Source organism: Barbus barbus (genome assembly GCF_936440315.1).
Source record: "Barbus barbus genome assembly, chromosome: 21".
NCBI lineage: Eukaryota > Metazoa > Chordata > Actinopteri > Cypriniformes > Cyprinidae > Barbus > Barbus barbus.
In genome coordinates, this window is record NC_136749.1 from 24126625 (window position 1) to 24146094 (window position 19470).

General features: G+C 36.7%; 2 protein-coding genes across 7 annotated transcripts; one reads left to right on the forward strand and one right to left on the reverse strand.

Annotated features, from left to right (window-relative positions):
• Window positions 1-3113: 3113 nt before the first annotated feature.
• On the reverse strand, window positions 3114-10427 carry LOC306887287 (potassium voltage-gated channel subfamily V member 1-like; the record flags this gene model as incomplete). Its single annotated transcript, XM_079444913.1, has 3 exons — window positions 10355-10427; window positions 6955-7923; window positions 3114-3625 (listed from the first exon to the last, which is right to left on the reverse strand). Exons 2-3 carry the CDS (start codon window positions 7898-7900, stop codon window positions 3114-3116), a joined length of 1458 nt encoding a protein of 485 aa, XP_079301039.1. The 5' UTR covers window positions 7901-7923; window positions 10355-10427.
• A 2250-nt stretch (window positions 10428-12677) lies between these two features.
• Window positions 12678-18665, forward strand: LOC306887352 (protein DEK-like). Of its 6 annotated transcripts, none has more exons than XM_079445012.1 (11): window positions 12678-12755; window positions 13282-13464; window positions 13671-13879; window positions 13995-14089; window positions 14280-14400; window positions 14545-14850; window positions 14990-15109; window positions 16888-16996; window positions 17159-17304; window positions 17572-17640; window positions 17730-18665. In XM_079445012.1, exons 2-11 carry the CDS (start codon window positions 13305-13307, stop codon window positions 17739-17741), a joined length of 1347 nt encoding a protein of 448 aa, XP_079301138.1. In that variant the 5' UTR covers window positions 12678-12755; window positions 13282-13304; the 3' UTR covers window positions 17742-18665. The 6 variants fall into 6 exon arrangements, with proteins under 6 accessions (XP_079301138.1, XP_079301140.1, XP_079301142.1 ...); XM_079445014.1 differs by having other exon boundaries at window positions 16888-16990; XM_079445016.1 differs by having other exon boundaries at window positions 12742-12773; window positions 16888-16990.
• The last annotated feature ends 805 nt before the right edge of the window (window positions 18666-19470 follow it).

Consider the following 19470-nt stretch of genomic DNA (forward strand, 5'->3'; position numbering starts at 1 on the left):
TCAATTCACTTATGATACAAAGTCAGAGACAGTTTCTATCTGCTGTATATTTTATTAAAATCTATGACATTGCTTCACTTTTAAATCTTACACTAACTCTAATGGTTATCATAATCTCTCTTATTTTTAGGTGTATTTAAGATGATTACAGCAAACTTCCTTAAGATATTTAAACATCTTTAAGAGTTTGAGCCAGCATCCCTTAAATGTCCTGGGAACAGTACGAGCAATCTGCTGTTAGAGGAACCAAAGCACCATTTAAGGACTTTCATAGTCTGATATATCGTGAGCGATTGAGAGGAGGTATTCTTGTTCATTTGGAAAGAGTTTAAAAGGCACAAGAGATAGAAATAACACAAATCCAACATATCTCCAGGCTGTGGATTTAGCATTCAGCTTGGATTCAGTGGATTTATTAGGATAGCAAGCCTGGTGATGTCTTCTTCACACACGGAGGCTTTTCATTGATTGATTATTTTCAACCTAGAATTTTACATATTTTTGCTGCATGCAAAAATTGGCTACATGATACTAAAATGTTGTGGGTGGTTGCTAGGGTGTTGCTATGCAGTTGCTAGATACGTCTCAGTTCCTTCCTTTATTGAAAGTCTATGGCATATTTTTTGCCTAGTTTTTGCAGATTGGACCAAAAATATCTTAGAAAAGAAAACATCATCATTAATTTCTCTATAGCACAAACGATACAAAATTAGTTACTTGGAAATAAATGAATCTGGGGATCCGAATGCAAGTTGATTTCTTCTATTTTCTTAAGAAGAATTTCACTGAAATTTAGATTAAAGGCTTTAAAGGCTTGTTATCCATTTACATGTCATATCTTGTCATATAATAATATGTTCCTGCAGTGCAAATCATTTTTACTGTCTAGCTGTGACCAGTGGGGCGACTGATTCTCTCTAAGCTTTTAAGCACTGAATGTCTAGCTGCAACTGTTTCAGAGCAATGTGTCAAATAAGCCATGCGTCTTTGAGCAGACCTGTTGGTCCTACAAGGTCATCACAATCTTCCGGCCATTTGTGGTATTTTAAAAGGATCAACAAGTCGCGGGGAATATGCACAGGAAAAAGTGTTGCTCTGATGTAAATGCAGCCCTTAAAAACACAACTTAAACGTGAAAATTCAGACATAGATTTTATTACATGTCTTTAAATGGAACAGTAAAAACTACTTATATTACAAACAATCAGTGAGTTGCACAAAGATGAACAGAACACGCATGTAGCAATTTGGAAAAATAATTTTGATGATTGTAATTTCACGTTAAAATACACTGCCCTCCAAAAGTTTGGAAACACCTCTGGCAAAGTGTGGTTTTGGACGATATCAGCATAAATCCTTATAATTTTTTGGTGCAAATACATTAAAGTAACTTGACATTATCATTGAAGACCAGCAATAAAACATAATAATGGCAATATATACATGTCAAAGTCAGACATGCCCCTTTGCCAGCTGTGATGCCTGGTTAAAAGTTTTTTGGGTCAGCACACCTTAATAGCTTCAACAATTGATTCAATTCAAAGTCAATGTTTGAATAAACTGACAGCTCCGATGCCCAAATTATGCAGAGCTGTAATAGCTGCTAATGGTGGATATTTTGATGAATTGAAAATTAAAGTTTTTTTCTATGCATAAACTGTTTATGTAATAAAATATGTTTTCGGAGTTTGTGTTGTCCCTTATCAGTACAAAATTATCACAAATTAAAAATGATTCATGCCAATATTGTCCAAAACCCCACTTTTCTAGGGCGTTTCCAAACTTTTGGAGGGCAGTGTACTTTTGAAGTCATTTGTAAGTTGATTCGGTCAAAATGTGAATTGCTCTGGTTCTTTTAAGCAGCATAAAACCTGATTCAACCAATGGTGCGAGTTTGGGGCGGGGTTTACTGTTGTCCAGCCAATGGCAGTGTTTGGGAAATCTGTTTGAATAAAGTCTTTATTTTTGCAAGTCTGTTTTGTGCCACTAGTTGTGAAGAAATCACACACTTCACCCTAAAAGGAGTCGTAATATACTTCTGTCTTTAAAGTAATTTTTTTCCCTGAGGTTCAATGTCAAGTTTTTTGTTGTTGTTGTTTTTAATTATAATAACAATTTCATTTTTTAAATATAATTTATAATAACAGTTGTAGTAGTTTTTAAGACCATTCTCCACTGTTAAATGGTCTGTTTTTGCTGCTGCTGTCTTTTAAAGTTGATATGAAATGGAAAATCATGCTATTCATTTTCTAAATGCATGTTATTGATCTTATTGTAAACCATTCATCCATGTATTTGTTTCATTTTTAAACCTTTTTGACCTCGTAATCTTTAATCAAAATGTCATATCATGACTCACCCTCATGTTTTTTAGAAGATATTTTAAGAATATCACAGTTTTGGTGGTTGACCATTGACTTCAATTTTATTTTTTGTCCATGCAATGAAAGTCAATAGGAACCAAAACTGTTTGGCCACCAACATTCTTCAAAATATCTGATGTTCCACAGAAGAAAGAAAGTCATACAGGTTGGGAACAACATGAGAGTGAGTAAATGATGACAGAATTGCCATTTTTGGGTGTACTATACCTTTAAACCATGCCTCTTTCTTACAATTGACTGCAAGTTTGCATGTTCAACTGCCTCTATCCAATCAACAACTGAACCAAGTCCCCAATGAATGTACATCACAGTATGGAAGAAAAGATCTGCTGCTACTTCCATTATATCGCAACATTAAGAAATGCCCCATTTGCATGTGAAATGAGCGGCAGCACTTTATCTGCAAGCTGCAGGTTTGCGCTCATTTCTAATACAGTTTTACAACTTTAGCCACTTTGCAAAGCTGCATTAGATTATTACAGAATCGCAAAGTTAGTGTTTATGACATCAGAAACATGAGAACGTTCAGTTGTTTTGCAGTATGATTTAAATAAATTATTTTGAGGCAAGTTACAGTATGTTTTCCTAATGCAATAAACTCTATAATGATAAAGCAAATTTTGACTTCTCATGATACGAGGCCTTTAAAAGATTTGTGGTCCGTAAAAGACCTCTCTCGCTCACTTGTTCTTTATCTGTCACTCTCTCCGGTAGCTTGCAGGCCTACTGTTACCACCAGAGATCTCCTGCACTGCTGCGTGTGCTGGCTCGCTCTCTCCCCTGCAACCGCAGCATCTCCAGCACACTTCTGGCGTAGGCGTCCCGCAGGTTCACCCCTATCACCGACATATCCGAGGCCGAGCTGCGCGTCAGTCGCTTCAGCGCCTCCCCGTGCCGCAGCGCCGCTTCCTTCATTTTAAGTGTGAAGTAGCAGGCAGAGAACCGATCATTGATGATGGCGATAGGCAGCGCGAGAATAAGAATGCCAGATAAGATGCAGATGAATGCCATCACCTTTCCTAGCGCTGTGTCCGGACGGATGTCTCCGTACCCTACCGTGGTCATGGACGTGGTGGCCCACCACCAGGCGCTGGGCACGTTTGTGAAGGTGGTCTCTGGCATGTCGTGTTCAATGGCGTATTCCACTGTGGCGAAGATGGAGATGCCCACAGAAAGGAACAGCATCAGGAGGCCAACTTCCTCATAGCATTGGGCAATCGTCATTCCCAAAGACTTGAGACCTGGAACACACAAAGAGGAGATAAAGTTCCTTAATCTAAAGGCCTATTCACACCAACACAAACATTTGTTTAATTTGTCAATGAGAAGAAATGAAGTCAAACAGTATTTACATGTTTTCAAATAGCTGTTCAGAAAAACATGGCATTGGTGGCATGTGAATATTCGTTTCATTTTGAACAGATGCACTGGGATAGTTCACCCAAAAACAAAATTCTGTCATAATTTATTCACCCTCATGTTGTTCCTAACCTGTATGACTGACTGACTTCTGATGAACACAAAGAAGATATTTTGAAGAATGCTGATAACCAAATAGTTTTGGTTCCCAAAGACTTCCATTTGATTTTTGTCCATAAGTCAATGGGAAACAAGTTACCAACATTCTTTAAAATATCCTCTTTTGTGTTCCACAGAAGAAAGGAATTGTCAATCAATTACAGAATATTCAGATTAAATAATAAAATGAACTGCAAATAATTCCAAAATTAATTAAATTATTATTTTAATAGACGTTGTAAAAAGTGACATTAAAACTCAATAAAGTGGTTGTTTTATTTCCATGTCAGGTGTGTGATTTTCTTTTAATACTCTTTAATTAAAAAAATAATATTTTCAATATTTTTTTATATTTAAATACATTAAATAAATGTGTTAAATTGAAAGCCCTAATTTTAACATTATTACTGCACACCAAAAGGATAGAGACTACTACAAGTAATTAACCTAATTACATAATTACTTTTAACCTTTAAACAATAGCATGAAAAAGGAGAGGCCTCTCAAATAATTAGGGAAGGAAAAACATTATGGCACTTTCTGCTAATTTGTGTAATTTGTGTCAGCGTTCCCCAATGCACTGAACTCTATGTAACAAAGAATCAACCTACGGCAAGTGTTATTCTTTTTTTTTTTTACATGTCGCTCAAACAATTTTGCCACTGACCAATTGAAGTGATTACTGGACAATTTGCATGCCAAATCATTACTACTAACAAAAGATGCTATTGACAGAATTTGAATCACTGACCGCATGATTTTATTTTGGTGTAACATGTTCTACAGAGAGCATGAACATCTTGATTTCTGTATACAAACAAATTCAAACTTTAAAGGATGGCTCTAGATATCTTATCTAAATACTAATGTAGACTCAAAAGTCAGTAGTGGTGTTTTATGAAGTAACATTGCTCAAGTGTTGGTCTAGGTTTCAGAGAGCCTTTTGAATGCATGCTTTACATTGTGCCAGCCAGCTTATATAGGTTAGATCCCATAGCGCCTAAACATCTTTTTTAGTATATATAGGAAAAAACCCTCTAAATTTGCATCTGCCAGTGTGTGAATCTTACCGCAAAAGAGAAGTCAAGACATAATATAACAGTAATCAAATCATCCCAGAGATTCTAGCCTTTAAATATAGACACCCGAGAACAGCTGCTACACTTTCTCACTCCAAAATGGCACGTCTTCCTGAGAAATGCTTTATTTATTCTTTTTTTAGCGGCCTCGCTGAATACATTTACAGAAAGAACATCTAAAGTCGACACCTAGCCTACTTATTGTGCATATCAAAGCATGTCCTTTTATTTTTAGAAGTAGAAACCGTATTTTGTCATTAATATACTGACTTTTTAGACCCCTTGACCCACGTCTGAGGTGCTGGAGTCAACATGAGTGGCTGTGAAGAACTAGGCTTCTATTTTGAGGAAATGAAAATGCACTGGGGAACACTCAAAAGATAGATATTGAATTAGTTTTTTCATTTGGTTCCATTCTCATCTTGACTAGCGTGTCATATTTGTCTGAAGACAGCTCATATTTGATGTTTACGACTATGGGGACTGTCTGCCTGATTTTCATTTGGTTTGTGTCTTCTGATCAGATTAGCTACTACTGACAATAAACACCTTCAGAGGGGCAGAGAGAACGCTGTAGACGAGAGGGACCCCATTATTAAAATGTGACGGATATGAAAATTAACTTGGTGGATTATCTGTCAGTGTTTACTTCAGATATTTATCTTCAGAACAGAACTGACATTGTCTGCTTAGAAATGTGTTAAATCTAAATTTAATGGTAGTGAGACCCTGTGAAAATTCAGTCTGTTATTTAGCCACAAAATATGGCTTTATCTCCTTTAAAAATAACTTTTGGAATTAATTCCCATCCAAAGGATTAATTATCAAGCTCTGTTTTTCCTTATTTTACATTTTCACATTGAGGTTGGCATGATAAGCCCCAGTCCCACCAAATTCCTCAACAATACGGTTTTAGCTCTTGCATATAATGTTGTTTAATTATAATGACTTCGTGGAAGCATCTTAGAAAGAGATTCTTTCCTTCCACAAAAATGCAAGATCAAAGCCACAAGTCTGTGCTCATTAACTGTTTGTGTGTCTAAAGGATCTTCCTCTAAGACTCCTTGGGATACTGTCAAAATATGAATGGATAAATAAATGTACTCACTCTCCCAAAAATATACTTACATCTTCATGAATTATTTCATTCCCCAGGTTGAGAGTCCATAAGGACAGAGAAATGCTCAAATGTTCTGGTGAACTGCTAAACAGTGTGCCGTGTATTCCACTTGACTTTGTTTTCGTCTATATTTTCTATGCAGAGCTTCAATGCAATTTTCTTTATCTTCATGAATAAATAAATATGCATAAATAAATAATGTTTATTACAGGTTTATATGTGAATGAAAGCTAGACTTTCCGTAAATTACTTCAATTTCAGTTTGTTCCTTATGCAACATTTGTGTTTGTATATTTTCTGCCTGAATTCATTTCAAAAAGGTCCACTACCGTTCAAAAGTTTAGGGTCAGTAAGTTTAATTATTGCTTGTTTCAGCAAGGATGCATTAAACTGATCAGTAAATATTTATAATGTTCCAAAATATTTATATTTTAAATAAATGCTGTTCTTTTGAATTTTCTATTCATCAATGAAAAAAACTTATCATGCTATCCGCAAAAATATTATTATTTATTAATTTTCAAACAAATAAAGTACATTGATAATAATAACAATAATAAGACATTTTTCCTGAGCACCAAATCAGCATATTACATGTGACACTGAAGACTGGAGAAATGGCTGATGAAAATTCAGCTTTGCCATCACAGGAATAAATTACACTTTAAAATATATATAAAAAGAAAATATTTTGCAATATTACTTTTTTTACAGTATGCCTGATCAAATAAATGCAGCCTTGGTGAGCATAAGAGACTTCTTTCAAAAACATTAAAAATCTCCCCAAACTTTTCAACCAGTAATGTGTGATTATATGCTAAGATTATGTGATAAGTTTCAATAGGTATGTCACCTGTGGAGTGTCGGCCAAGTTTAAGCATCCTGAGAAACCTCAATAGCCGCAGCACCTGAACTACCCGTCCAACGTTCTCCAGCTCCGTAGATCCTCCATGCAGGCTCTCCACAGCCAGAGTCACATAGAAGGGCAGAATAGCCAGCAGGTCAATGATATTCACCACACTCCCGCTGAACCTACACTTATCTCTAACACACATGAACCTGAGCACCAGCTCTCCTGTGAACCAAATGATACAAATGTACTCAAGAGCATCCAAGATGAAGGGTGCACCAAGTATAGTGAAGTCCAGTGAAATCAGAACCATGTTCACGATGGACACCGCCACAAACAACATGGATAGTGTTCCAAACGTCTTGGCCGCCTTAGAGGAGTCTGGCTTCTCCATAAGGTCCCATAGACGTTGGCGTAAGCCCTGGCACAAAATGCCAGTGAAGTCCTCCTCCTCGTTGTCCATTATATCAGCATCCTTACGAATATCCAATGACTCCTTCATCTCTTTTCTGCGGTAGTACTTGTCCCTGCAACAGCTGTCTATGCGGAGCTCATCGATGCCCCAGTACTCGATCTCCTGAAGGAACGAGATCACACAAAGCTCCTCTCGCACATGTAAATGACCGGTCTTGTAGAAGTTCATGATGTACTGAAAGGTCTGCGAGTTTCGGTCAAAGAAGAACTCGTTCTCCAAGAAATCTGCATCGTCGCACAGATCTAATGCAGAGTCTCGACTGGAGAGCGCCAGCTTGCCTAGGCGAGTCTCTGGGTGAGAGGCCAGCAGCTCCTGAGAGAGGATGTAGCGGCTGCCTCCGACATTTATAATGAAGAAGTCCAGCGGATCGTCGCTTGGTAGCGTGGGCTCGCTGAAGAATACGCTAGAGTCCAAGGACAGCAGCGATGCGTTGTCCTCGTAGAACTCTGCCGGACTTGATGAATCATGAATCATGGTGTTCTGGGTAACGGTGAGCCCTGAGTGACCCAGTGAAGGAAAGTGCATTAGTATGACAGACTGGAAAGAGCAGTATCGATAATAATGAAGATTTGGCTGCTGGTCTAAATTTAGAATAAAACTGACACATCTTTGAGCTTTTCACACTTTGAATCGTCTTTCTTGACCATGGGTGAACAAAACTGAATTATCATGTTCTTACTTTATCACGGTTTGGTAAATATTCTTTAGTCAGGTTTTGAGACTTCACACTGTACATTTGTGAACCATTAGTTAATGGTGATAACAATCATGCACAAAATATATCTGGTTATATTAAAGAGTTAGTTTACTCTAAAATGAATATTCGGTCATCATTCGCCCTCATCTGTTTCCAAACCTGTATGACTTGCTTTTTCAGATATTCTGAAATATTAATATACAGATACTTTGAAGGTCAGTGGGGTTCAATTTTGTTTTGGACCCTACTGACTTTCATTGAACAAAAACGGTTGAAAATTCTTCAAAATATCTTATTTTGTGTTCCACAGAAGAAAGAGCCATACAGGTTTGGAATGACATGGTAAGATTCAAGATTCAAGAGTTTTATTTGTCACATACACAATTATACAGAGTATAACCAGCAGTGAAATGTAGGTCAGGTCCGCTCCAAGGACAATGCAATTATAAAGTATACAAATATTAAGAGAAGAAAAGTAGAAAAAAATAAAATAAAATAAAAGAATAAAATAAAAAGATAGATAAAAAATATAAATATAAATGTGCAGGTCAGTATGTTGTTGACTTAAATAGTACTAAGAGGAATGTGCAAAAAAGTTGTACAGGGAATATAATAGCAGCAATATGAGGTAGAGAAAAATTATGAATAGCTTATTGATAGCTTATTGCTTATTGATATGGTGATAAGTAAATGATGGCAAAGTCTTCAGAAACATGCCGCAAAAAATAATAGTGTCTCTGCATCACTCCAGGTAATGCTTTTGCTTTTTTTCCTGGAACTTTCAGCTTTGCAAGTTTCTGCAATTGTTCAAAGCACATGGATGATGTAAGCAATGAGATTTATGGTGGTTGTCTGCTTCTAAAAACTCGCTGTAAAATGCAAACAACACTATCCAAACTATTTCACTTTGACACCTTGAAAGTTCATAAGCCAGGGTTAAAACTGACCATTAGCCTGGATTTAAAACATGGTTTAAGTGTAATATGAAGCCATATGGTGTGTGTTTTATCCAGCATAATATCACACGTTACAACGCTTCATCTGCCTTACAATTCTCACATATGCGTTTTAATAGATATAAAAAGACAGTTTGGATAGTCTGTGTATACAATAGGCTAAGTGTAATACCAACTTATTGAACGCTCTGTGTATTGAATGAGCAAATTCCCTTAATGAAAATATTTTTTTCTCTTTTATGCCATCACTGGCAGACATCAGACACGGTGGGAGGGAGAAGAAGCCTTTGGCAGTGTCCTACCTCTTCAAAGTTCCGTTGAGATTTAAATATTTTAGCTGGCCTGTCTAATTAATTGAACTAATGGTACCATTCTTGTAATCATTAATTCTCTTTGGTAAGCTCCTCTATAATATTGTCAAGATGGTCATTTTAAAGCCTGCATTTTTAACAAGATCCCATGAGATGATGAGATCTGAACACAATATGAGAACAGTACCTTTCAGAGGAGATTTTATTTTCAAGCAGTTTTATTTTTATTCACTAAAGCAACCCACTGTCAATGTACTGTACCGCTGTAAAAGTGAACAAAAGCACTGCTGTTTATACCTCATCTGATCCTTAAAAATACTTTCATTCGTCTAACCCAACATACTCAGTCAGTCCAGTCACATTAAATTATATTTCTGACTTAAAACAATCAATCTAGATGTTTCCATATTTAGTAGCCTACATGTTGGAATTTTAAATTAACTTAGATTTAAGTGTTTTTTTTTTTTAATACATGTTGACAACATAAAAACATTAAGATAACTGATTGCAATGAAAAAGACAACATTGTCTTCTCTGGACATAAAATGCATGGAAGTACAAGTTGACATCATCTAAGCATTCTGAAAATAAAAACGTCCAAATTTGATCTCTACTAAAATTAAACTGACAGGCTTTTATTTAGAAGCAAAATCTAGTTCAATGTTAAACATATTCAGTGGGGAACATAAAGGAGAGGTTTGTGTAGAAGAAGTGACAACAGCAAATATTTATTTTTATGAAATTCAAATCATGTCCATCTCTCAATCTGATAATGCCAGCGCAAATTCGGTTATTTTACAAGGTATTTAGTGCATTTGAAGTACTGTTTGTAAGATTCTCAATTTATACTCGCATGAAATAAATTGATACTTTAAAAAAGCTGTGTTTCACAAACTAATGCATCATTTTAAATACCAAATAAATATCTAAAAATACAGGAATAACAATAACTGTGGACACCCACCTTCAGCCTATGAGCCTACACTGAAAGCTTGTGCGCTTGTGTGAGGTGAGCTGGAACCATCTGTCTCTTTACTCTGTTCCCACTTCAAAAGATGTTGCTCCTCTGTCGATAAACTGAAGTACATAATGCAAACTGAATGTTCCAAAATGTTGACAGTGAAGAACCGATGCAGCTCAAGGTTCCACGGGTTCACCAGAGTTCGGAACAGTTCTGAAGCGCGCTCGTGCACCTTTCACAAGCGCTCTAACACGCGCTGGAGAGAGTGCGAGCTATCAACCAATCAGGAGACATTTTCAGACTGCTAGGCAACAAACTCCAGACACTTAATACAACCAGTAAAAAAATTATACGTTGTAGTCGTCTGGAACAATCAAAGCCTTCGTTGTCACGAGATCTACGCTTGGATGCGCGCGCAGCACGTAGAAATCAAACCATGCTTTGTTCCTCGTGGGTGGGTCAACTTTGCCCTTAAGCCTACGCTTGATTCAAATAACTTTTCCCACACATTTCAAAACAAAGTCCATGGTTTGGTAGCATGAACAGGGTGGACATCCAGCTACGAGTTGCTTTACAAACTCAGATTTTAGAGCATAAAACCTGACAAACTGGGTTCTGTGAGGTGATATAGAGAAGTGGGTTATAAAGGGTTGGCAGTCAGCTTTTTAGGAAACCTGAAATGCATAACTGATGGTGCGTTAATGAATGAATGAGTAATTACTGAATCAGCAGGTGGATGTGTGGTATGAGGACTGTGGTCAGAATAACATACTATCATACTATCACCATTGCTGAAATATAATGTGCACACTGTTACAATCGTCTAAGGCCAGCCATAGCTTAAATGAAATGTGCGCTCACTCCCAAGGTAGCATCAAGCAAAAAGTAAATTTATTAACAAATTTATAATGAAAAATAGTAACATATATAAAAGAAATGGCATCACACTCCCTACTTCCCTTTACCAGGACAAAAGCAGGTTTCTCAAAGCGCCAACACACAATCACAAAGGAACCCAAATCAAAGCAAAACAAATGGTACACTTTCGGCCCTCTAGAATGTCCGGGGAGGTCCTTTTCACTGGAATCAGGGTCTCTAGATTTCAGGATCTCCAATCAGGATGAATGCAGACCACACCTTCTCCTGCACAGACACACTCAAAAATACATACACGTACTTCAGCAGACCGGAGATGTAACAACACATTTCCTGTACACATAGACATTTCACATGTTTTTCTTGATTCATTATTTAGTCTGACTTACTAAAGTTACAACATTTCTACACAAAATTGGATTAATAACTGCTTTTTGATGTTAACCACTTGCTGAATGCAACTTGTAGAGTGATTGTGTGACAATTATTAAAAGATGCATGGTGTGTATCAGATGTAGTGAATGCTTTTGGAAGTGCTATTTCAGTGGTTCCCAAACCTTTCCTGGAGGCCCCCCTGCTCTGCATTTTTTTGTATGTCTCCTTTATCTAACATATCTGATTCCACTCATCAGCTCGTTAGTAGAGACCGCAAGAACTAAATTGAGTGTATCTGATTAGGGGGATGTACAAAATACACAGGACAGGGGGTCCTCCTGAACAGGTTTGGGAACCACTGCACTATTTCTTAGTATGCATTGCATTATAAAGTAGCATGTTGCCCCCTGCTGTTGCTAAAAGTATTGCTGTTACAACCAAGCAAGTGAAGAACTGGGAATAATCAGCTGCCTAATATTATGTAAAATACACAATTCCCTTTGTTTACAATGAGAGAACGAAATTAAACATATATTTCATGATATTTAATTTCGTGGCATTGGGCATGGATCTTGTTGGATGTTCTAAATGATATTAATTATAAAGTGTCCCCAAAAATATTTGGTCATTTAAGAATGCCACATCTATTACTGTCATTGCATTAGAATAGACAAATAGAGAAACAAATCAGATGGCATCTAGACATGGACTACACACACACATTGTGGACAGTGTGAATGAATAAAGGATATAGGCTACATTTATTTACATTAGACCTTAGATTACATTAGATCTTTTTAATGCCACACACCAAAGATGAAGACTCATAATTGACTGACCCTCATGGTCCATACTTGGACAATATTATTTGCAGGCAACAGTCACCATTTACTTTAACCTGACCTTTTCTCCATTCAACCAAAGTGTATGTTGACAATAGTGAGTGAGTTTGTCATTCTGAAATCCTAACATCTCCACAGCATAAATAAAGTCTTACTAATTCGACACAACACGGGGGTGAGTAAGAAAACTGTATTTGGGGGCCTATCCTTTTAATACATCGATGTACCCGCGCGGTCACGTGATAGCCCGCCCTCTCTTTTCAAACGCCATGTTTACTGCGCTCCTCCATCGCGACCAACACTAACGTACAGTGAGTATATGTATGAAAGTATGAGCCTATGAGGTTTAACAACCTGTAATATTTTTCTCTAAATTTTATGTATACGTACACGGAGGCAGGACTTGCCAATATTTGTTGCAAAAGGAGATTTAATTGTGTTTTTGTGAGCAAGTAGGCGGGACGAATATGCTAGTCTGCTGTGCTATCAGTCCCGCGCCGCCTAAAAGCGTTGAGTGGCCAGCTTATGTTTAAGTAAAAGTTTGTATTTCTCTCACGTTTGATTATGTCTTCAGTTTACCTCTCCTTTATCCTACTTTCGTAGCCTGTTAGCATGCAGAAGGTTTGTGTCTGGGGCTGGGGCTTATAACTTACAACTGAGATACAAACACGCGCCAAATTCGTTCTGCAGAGAGCGCACTATTGATAATGTGATTAGAGGCGATGAATAGAGCTTATGTGTATGGAAATTATATAAGTAATACACGTCTACTAATAGTATTCTGTTGAATTCGACGATTATAGTACAGCGACGTGTCTTGTTATCCATTTATTTTAGGGTGCAACTGAGAAATTCTGATCATGAGTGAAGAAATGGAAGCTGCCAAGACAGAGGATCTTCCTTTGGATGAAAACTCAATAAAAAAAGGAGAGGAGGACAAGAAGAAAAAGAGGAAGAGGCCATCTGATGATACAGAGCAGGATGAACCTAAACCTAAAAGCAGGTCTAAACCCAAATTGTGTAAGTCGTAGTTGATGTGAGTTAAATGCCAAAGTTTTTATTTCAAGAAATGTTGTTTATGATGAAAAGTACCAATATACTTAAAGTATTGTTTCTTTGTAAAGAGTTTTTATATGAATTTTTTAGCTCATGAATTGTGCTTGGTTTCCCCTGTCAAAAGTTACAATTGTTGTCCTTTTGTAATGTTATTTTAATTGTCTTTGCAGTTGAACCTGAAATTCTTGAAGGAAAACGGGAGAAAAAAATTATCCAGAGACTTGATTTGATGAGCAAACCGAAGGAAAAGCCAAAGATTGAGAGCACAGGAACAGGTGCCAAACTGGGAGACATTGTACGGATTAATCACTCCATCGGAAAGCTTAAAGCACCTCTGCTCAAACCTCTGCATAAGATTGTTTATGATCGCCCAGGAACTGTAAGGTTTAGTTTTAAAATTAATTTAACACACACAAATGGCCAAATGATTATGTTCATACAGATTTGTTAGATTGCAATTTGTAACTGAATAATGTTGCTTAATGTTCTTACAGGCATCAACACTTCGGAAAAATCTTAGGCTGTTTAATGGATTTCCTTTTGGGGAGGAAAGTGACCTTTACAACAAAAAAATTGAGAAGTTGAAAAGGTAGTACATTTAACTTGTTTTATGCTTTTTCTTTTCTTTTTTTCACGATTATGTGTGCTCTGATAGGTGTCATTGACATTGTCAGAGCAACTAATGTCCTGGTGTTTATTCCGTGTCCCTGGATATTTATTTATCATGTCAAATATTTGGTTTAAAGTGGGTATGATAGTGAGGTTTTTCTTTCTGTCAGGCTTCACAAGGAACAACTCAAAACCATTTGTCAGACTCTTGATCTGGAGAGGTCTGGAACGCAAATTGTTCTTTCAGAGAGGATCATGAAATTTCTCTTACATCCAACCAACTCAGGAAAGGTGAGCCCCCCCCAGTCTGAACAATAACAATGCACCTATATGTCACTGTACAGCCAATGTACTACTGGATATTATGGGTAAAATTACTCATGAGTTCGTCTTTTGCTGTTTGCCAATGGCTTATTGTGTGTTTACTGTCTGCAGCCTTTACTAAAGAAGAAAAAGAAGACGACCAAAGATACTAAAAGAGAAAAGTCTTCATCCAAAAGTAAAAAACCACGGAAAAAGGTAGAAAGTGGGAAGTCCAAACCTATTGTCACTGATTCCAGTAGTGATGATGATGATGACGACGATGATGAAGAGGGTAAAGAGAACAGTAAGGACATTGAGAAGTCTGTGACAGCAAGTCAAAAAAATAAAGATAGTGGAGATAAATCATCTGATAAAGAGGAAGATGATGAGGAAGAGGATGATGATGATGCTCCTGAAGAGGACAGCAACAAGGAAGAAGTGTGTGAAAGGTTTTTTTGTTGTTTTTTTTAATGCGAGAGAGATTTTAATTCTTCATATATATGGTTTTAGAGTTCAAGCAATATATTGACAATCTTACTATTATTAAATTGCTTGTGTTGTGTCTGCAAATCAACAGAAAACTCCTCCTCAGAAGAAATCTTCAACCACGAAGTCCACAAAGAAACCTGAAAAGTCAGAACAGACTGCATCAGATGAAAGTGACCAAGACGTTCATGAAGAGAAGAATGCAAAAAAGGTTAGACACAAACACTTACTAGTAGGGCTGCATGATATATCGTTTCAGCATCAATATCACGATGTGCGCATCGCGATAGTCACATCGCAGGATGTGCGATGTTTAGTAGGCCTATACTGATCGTTTTCTTTGCTCACACACAGACACCGCATCTACATCGGACGTGACAGGTGTACAGAGATATCCATTTTTAAATAAATTTCCATTTATCCTTTGTTGAAACTTCCAGGTCACGGTTGCTTCGCAACCACAGACGCCACGAAACCACAAGCTCCCGAGTGCTTTGGAAGAGAAGGAGAAAGCGTTTTAGGCCCACCATGTGAACGATATTGATCCAAAGTCTGTCTACACTGGACACGACAAAGCAACCGTTGCAGATCATTTGAACTTTGTGTCCGTATGTCATAAATAGAGCAAGGCATCACTTTACTGGTTGGGAATTTGTCATGCTGCGCTGCATCCAGTGTAGTCAATCATACCGTGTCACTGATTATAATGGGTTCTCTTGTATTTTGTCGTGTCGCGCCGCTCGTGTCCAGTGTAGACATGGTGAGAGCCGCACAGATGCACCTGAACACTGAATTCCATTCACTTCCGCTACTATTTGTGCCTGAAATGACATGTATGCACAAAACTGTCAAAATGCATGTCTCTGCAAGTATCCTTGTAAAAACAGTTGCTTATGTCTTAGGTGAAGGTAAACAATTGAGAAAGAAAGGTTTAGGTGTCCACACCAGACGCAGTGTGACAGAATCAATCAAATATCACAGCCAATCAAAAGCGTGTGTGGGTGGGCGTTCTCTAGAAGCGCACTTCTCTTGCAACGAAATGTATACGCTTATAATCTAATTCATAAATACTAATCATGGAATACACTCGTTGGTTCGCAGTGAGTTCAGTTTTAACGTACAAATTTGCTTTAATTTATTTTCAAGATCTGAGGTAAACTATCTGTTGTTGCTTTCAGTATGGCTATAAGGTCACGCAAAATTATATTTAAACTCATATTAGACACGTTTAACTTTGAATAAAGCACATAATCACCTGAGATTATCTATGGTTTGTATGTTGTTGTTCAAGTCGTGACGTCACGGAAATAGAAAAATTAGAAATTTTGCGCATCGCAGTCGCAGCTTGTTAGGACAAAAACTCTGATTAACAGGGAAAAGATACCTTTTATCGCATGTCGCGGCATCGCATCACATGTAGTTAGGACACGGTGTTAGACTTGCCTTAAAAATACAAAGCGCTGTTTATTTCATTTCTATCTTTGTTGTTATATTTATCTATGCTTGTAATTTGTTTATTTCCTATGCTGATTTAAAATCACCCCAATCATTGTTTTTATTTAATTTTTTATTTCAATATCGCAATATATATCGCAGAAAAACAAAATATCGCAATGAGAGTTTTTTTTCAATATCGTGCAGCCCTATTACTAGTAATATTTTTTTGAATTCTGAAAATTCAAATAAATTCAAGCTTAGTTGAGCTTGTCGATTTGGTCTGCTGATGAACAATTAGTTAATTTACAGCTTAATTAGACAATGAAAACTGCTCTATCTGTGCAAAGAGTTTTGAACTGCCTCTGAAAGAAATTGCACAATTTAATTCATGACACTAAGAACAAGTACAATATTTATAGCACTTTAGATTGACAGATCTGCAGATGCTCCAGAAATGTGTTCAGTTATGTCTGGTTTTCTTTACTGCCATTGTGACCATGCACCTCTATGAAACTACATTTAAACTGACCGTTTATTTCACAACTTTTCTAGACAAAAAAGCCTGCAGCAAAGAGGAAAGCTCCAGCAAAGCCTGCCCCTAAAACCAAGAAAGCTGACAGCAGCAGCAACCAAGGGAAAAAGAAAGCAAGCAAGAGTAAGGGTAATAATGAAGCAAATGCATTGAGATGCAAGACCAAAAGTTAAAATCTGAAAATGGTCTTTTTTGTCGGGAGTAACATGACAAAATCATTCAGCATCATCTCAAAACTGAAGCCGTACACTTTTGTGCACTGAGTTTGACATGCTGTAATTTTTCTTTCAGAGGAAATTGAAAGCTCTGATGATGATCAGCCATTGATCAAGATGATTAAAACGCCACCTACTGAAGAACAGTTGGAGGCGGCAATCAAGGATCTGTTGAAAGATGCCAACTTGGAGGAAGTTACAATGAAGCAGATTACCCGACAAGTATGTTATTTCAAAGCATTTATCAGGACTTACAGTGGCACTTTCAACACTGTAAATGTGTGACTGTCATTGCATTAACAAAATATCAAACCAAATGTGTCTTCAAACAAATGAGACATTTAACTTTAGATGCATATTCACTTTTCTTATCCATTTGAACCAACTGAAGTCCAGTGTCAGTTCCTGCAGGTGTCCTAGATATAGATATGTTCCCCTAATGTTTGACATCCAAGTACTTATTATTGATGAACTTATTCTTCATTGAAGGTTTATGACAAGTATCCTGACTTTGATCTGACCAGCAGAAAGGAATTCATCAAGGATACAGTTAAAGGTGTAAGTACCTCCGAAATACTAAAGCAATATTTTATAATCGATTTGTCAGATGTCACTTTTATAATGGAAAAAAATGTCTTGTTTTTCAGTTGATATCCTGAAGTGAAGAAAAATGCCTTATTTAAAAGGACAGCGAGGGTGAAAATCGTGTAGAAAACTCTATTTTCATTGCACTGTTCACTGTTGTGTAGTTTTTATTTTTATTTTATATAAGGTTCTCAACTCTCCAGCAAATTCTGCTTTTTTTGTATTTTAAATATTTTCTAAAATTAAACATTTTCACATTTGACAGTAAATGATCTGGATGGTTTTAGTTGTTGAAATATACCACGTTAGTAAAGCGACCCTTTTCCCCTCTTATTTTAATGGCACATAGTCACTAAATTGCATTTTGAATGTCTTGGCTGTGTCAGTAAGCCCACAAGTTACCATGTCCTGCAGCTGCATTACCGCTGACATGATGCTGCCCAGATATTGTATGCAATATTTAGGAAGGTTTCAGCTGTTATTAATGCTGAGTTTTATTTCTGAGGTCCTAAATGCTAAGTGGAAAAAAAGAAACTCATTTAGAAATGAATGTTTTGGGCTGTTATTGTATTTCATTATAAAACATTCGGCAGTGTCAGATTTCATTTCAGTGTTGCACTTAACAGAGGAATTTGGGATTTTAATACTAATTTGTAAAGAGCAAAAAGCTTCTTTTTGTTGTTTTTTTTTAAATCTGTTTTGCTCTTGTTTCCATATGACTTTTTGTAAATATGATTTTCATGTGTATTTTTTTCCTTGTATTTTTAATACAAGTCATAAGGAACAAACATATCCTAAATCTGAGATCTTAATCATACCTGCAGGTCAGTGTTGTAGATTAGGCACGAGTTAAGGTTGATCTGTTGTATACACTGACCTCAGTAACCAGTTTATCAGTTATCATCAGTCATATTGCTCAGTTGTAATTTGTCACAAAAACTACAAAACAAATACAAAGATGTGTTTATTTTGTAATAAATTGATTTTTCATAGAAGGTAACCTGTGTTTTTTTTAAGTCTAAGCATCAATTGCCAGTTGAAATGGTGTTAATCTGTGGGGCGGCAGTTCTAAACCTTTTTGACTAGAAGGCTGCAATTTGTCAAACAGATGCAAAGCCCATTTTCCAAATATCTTCCAATATTTTGGCTAGAATTACATTGAAGTTGCTTGTTTTTACCACCACTACATCACTAGGGACTCCTAGCTTTAAAAAAAATTCCAAACAGATTTCCATAAGTAATATGTAGAATTCAACCCAGATTTACAATTTATTAATTTTGAAAATATACTTTTATAAAAAAAACTACATTCCCTGACCGGGAATCGAACCCGGGCCGCGGCGGTGAGAGCGCCGAATCCTAACCACTAGACCACCAGGGAGTGTTGCACTACAAGCAAAAAAAACAGGTGTTTAGAAGATGACTGCAAATAATAAAAGCGGACTATCATGTCTTTAAAATACATTGAACTAGAGCAATTAACTAATATTAGGTAGTGCTTCTATGGGACTACTGTGTTGAAATGCACCTATAATGACAAATGAGCATACATCCTTATATTATAATATATTGGGTTCATATAATGCAAACAAATCACTATCCCTTTACTAACTAGATAATATATTAAAAAACTATATTAAAAGACAATAAAAATATTGTCTTCACTCCACACTCTAACGTTACATCATCCTCCTTGTGGCCAGTAGAGTTCGCAGTTTTATTCGTTTTAGTGCTTTAACATTTCCTGTTATGGCCAGAAGAGGTCGTAGTTTGACGCGTTTTAGCGTTGTTCTGGAGGTTGAA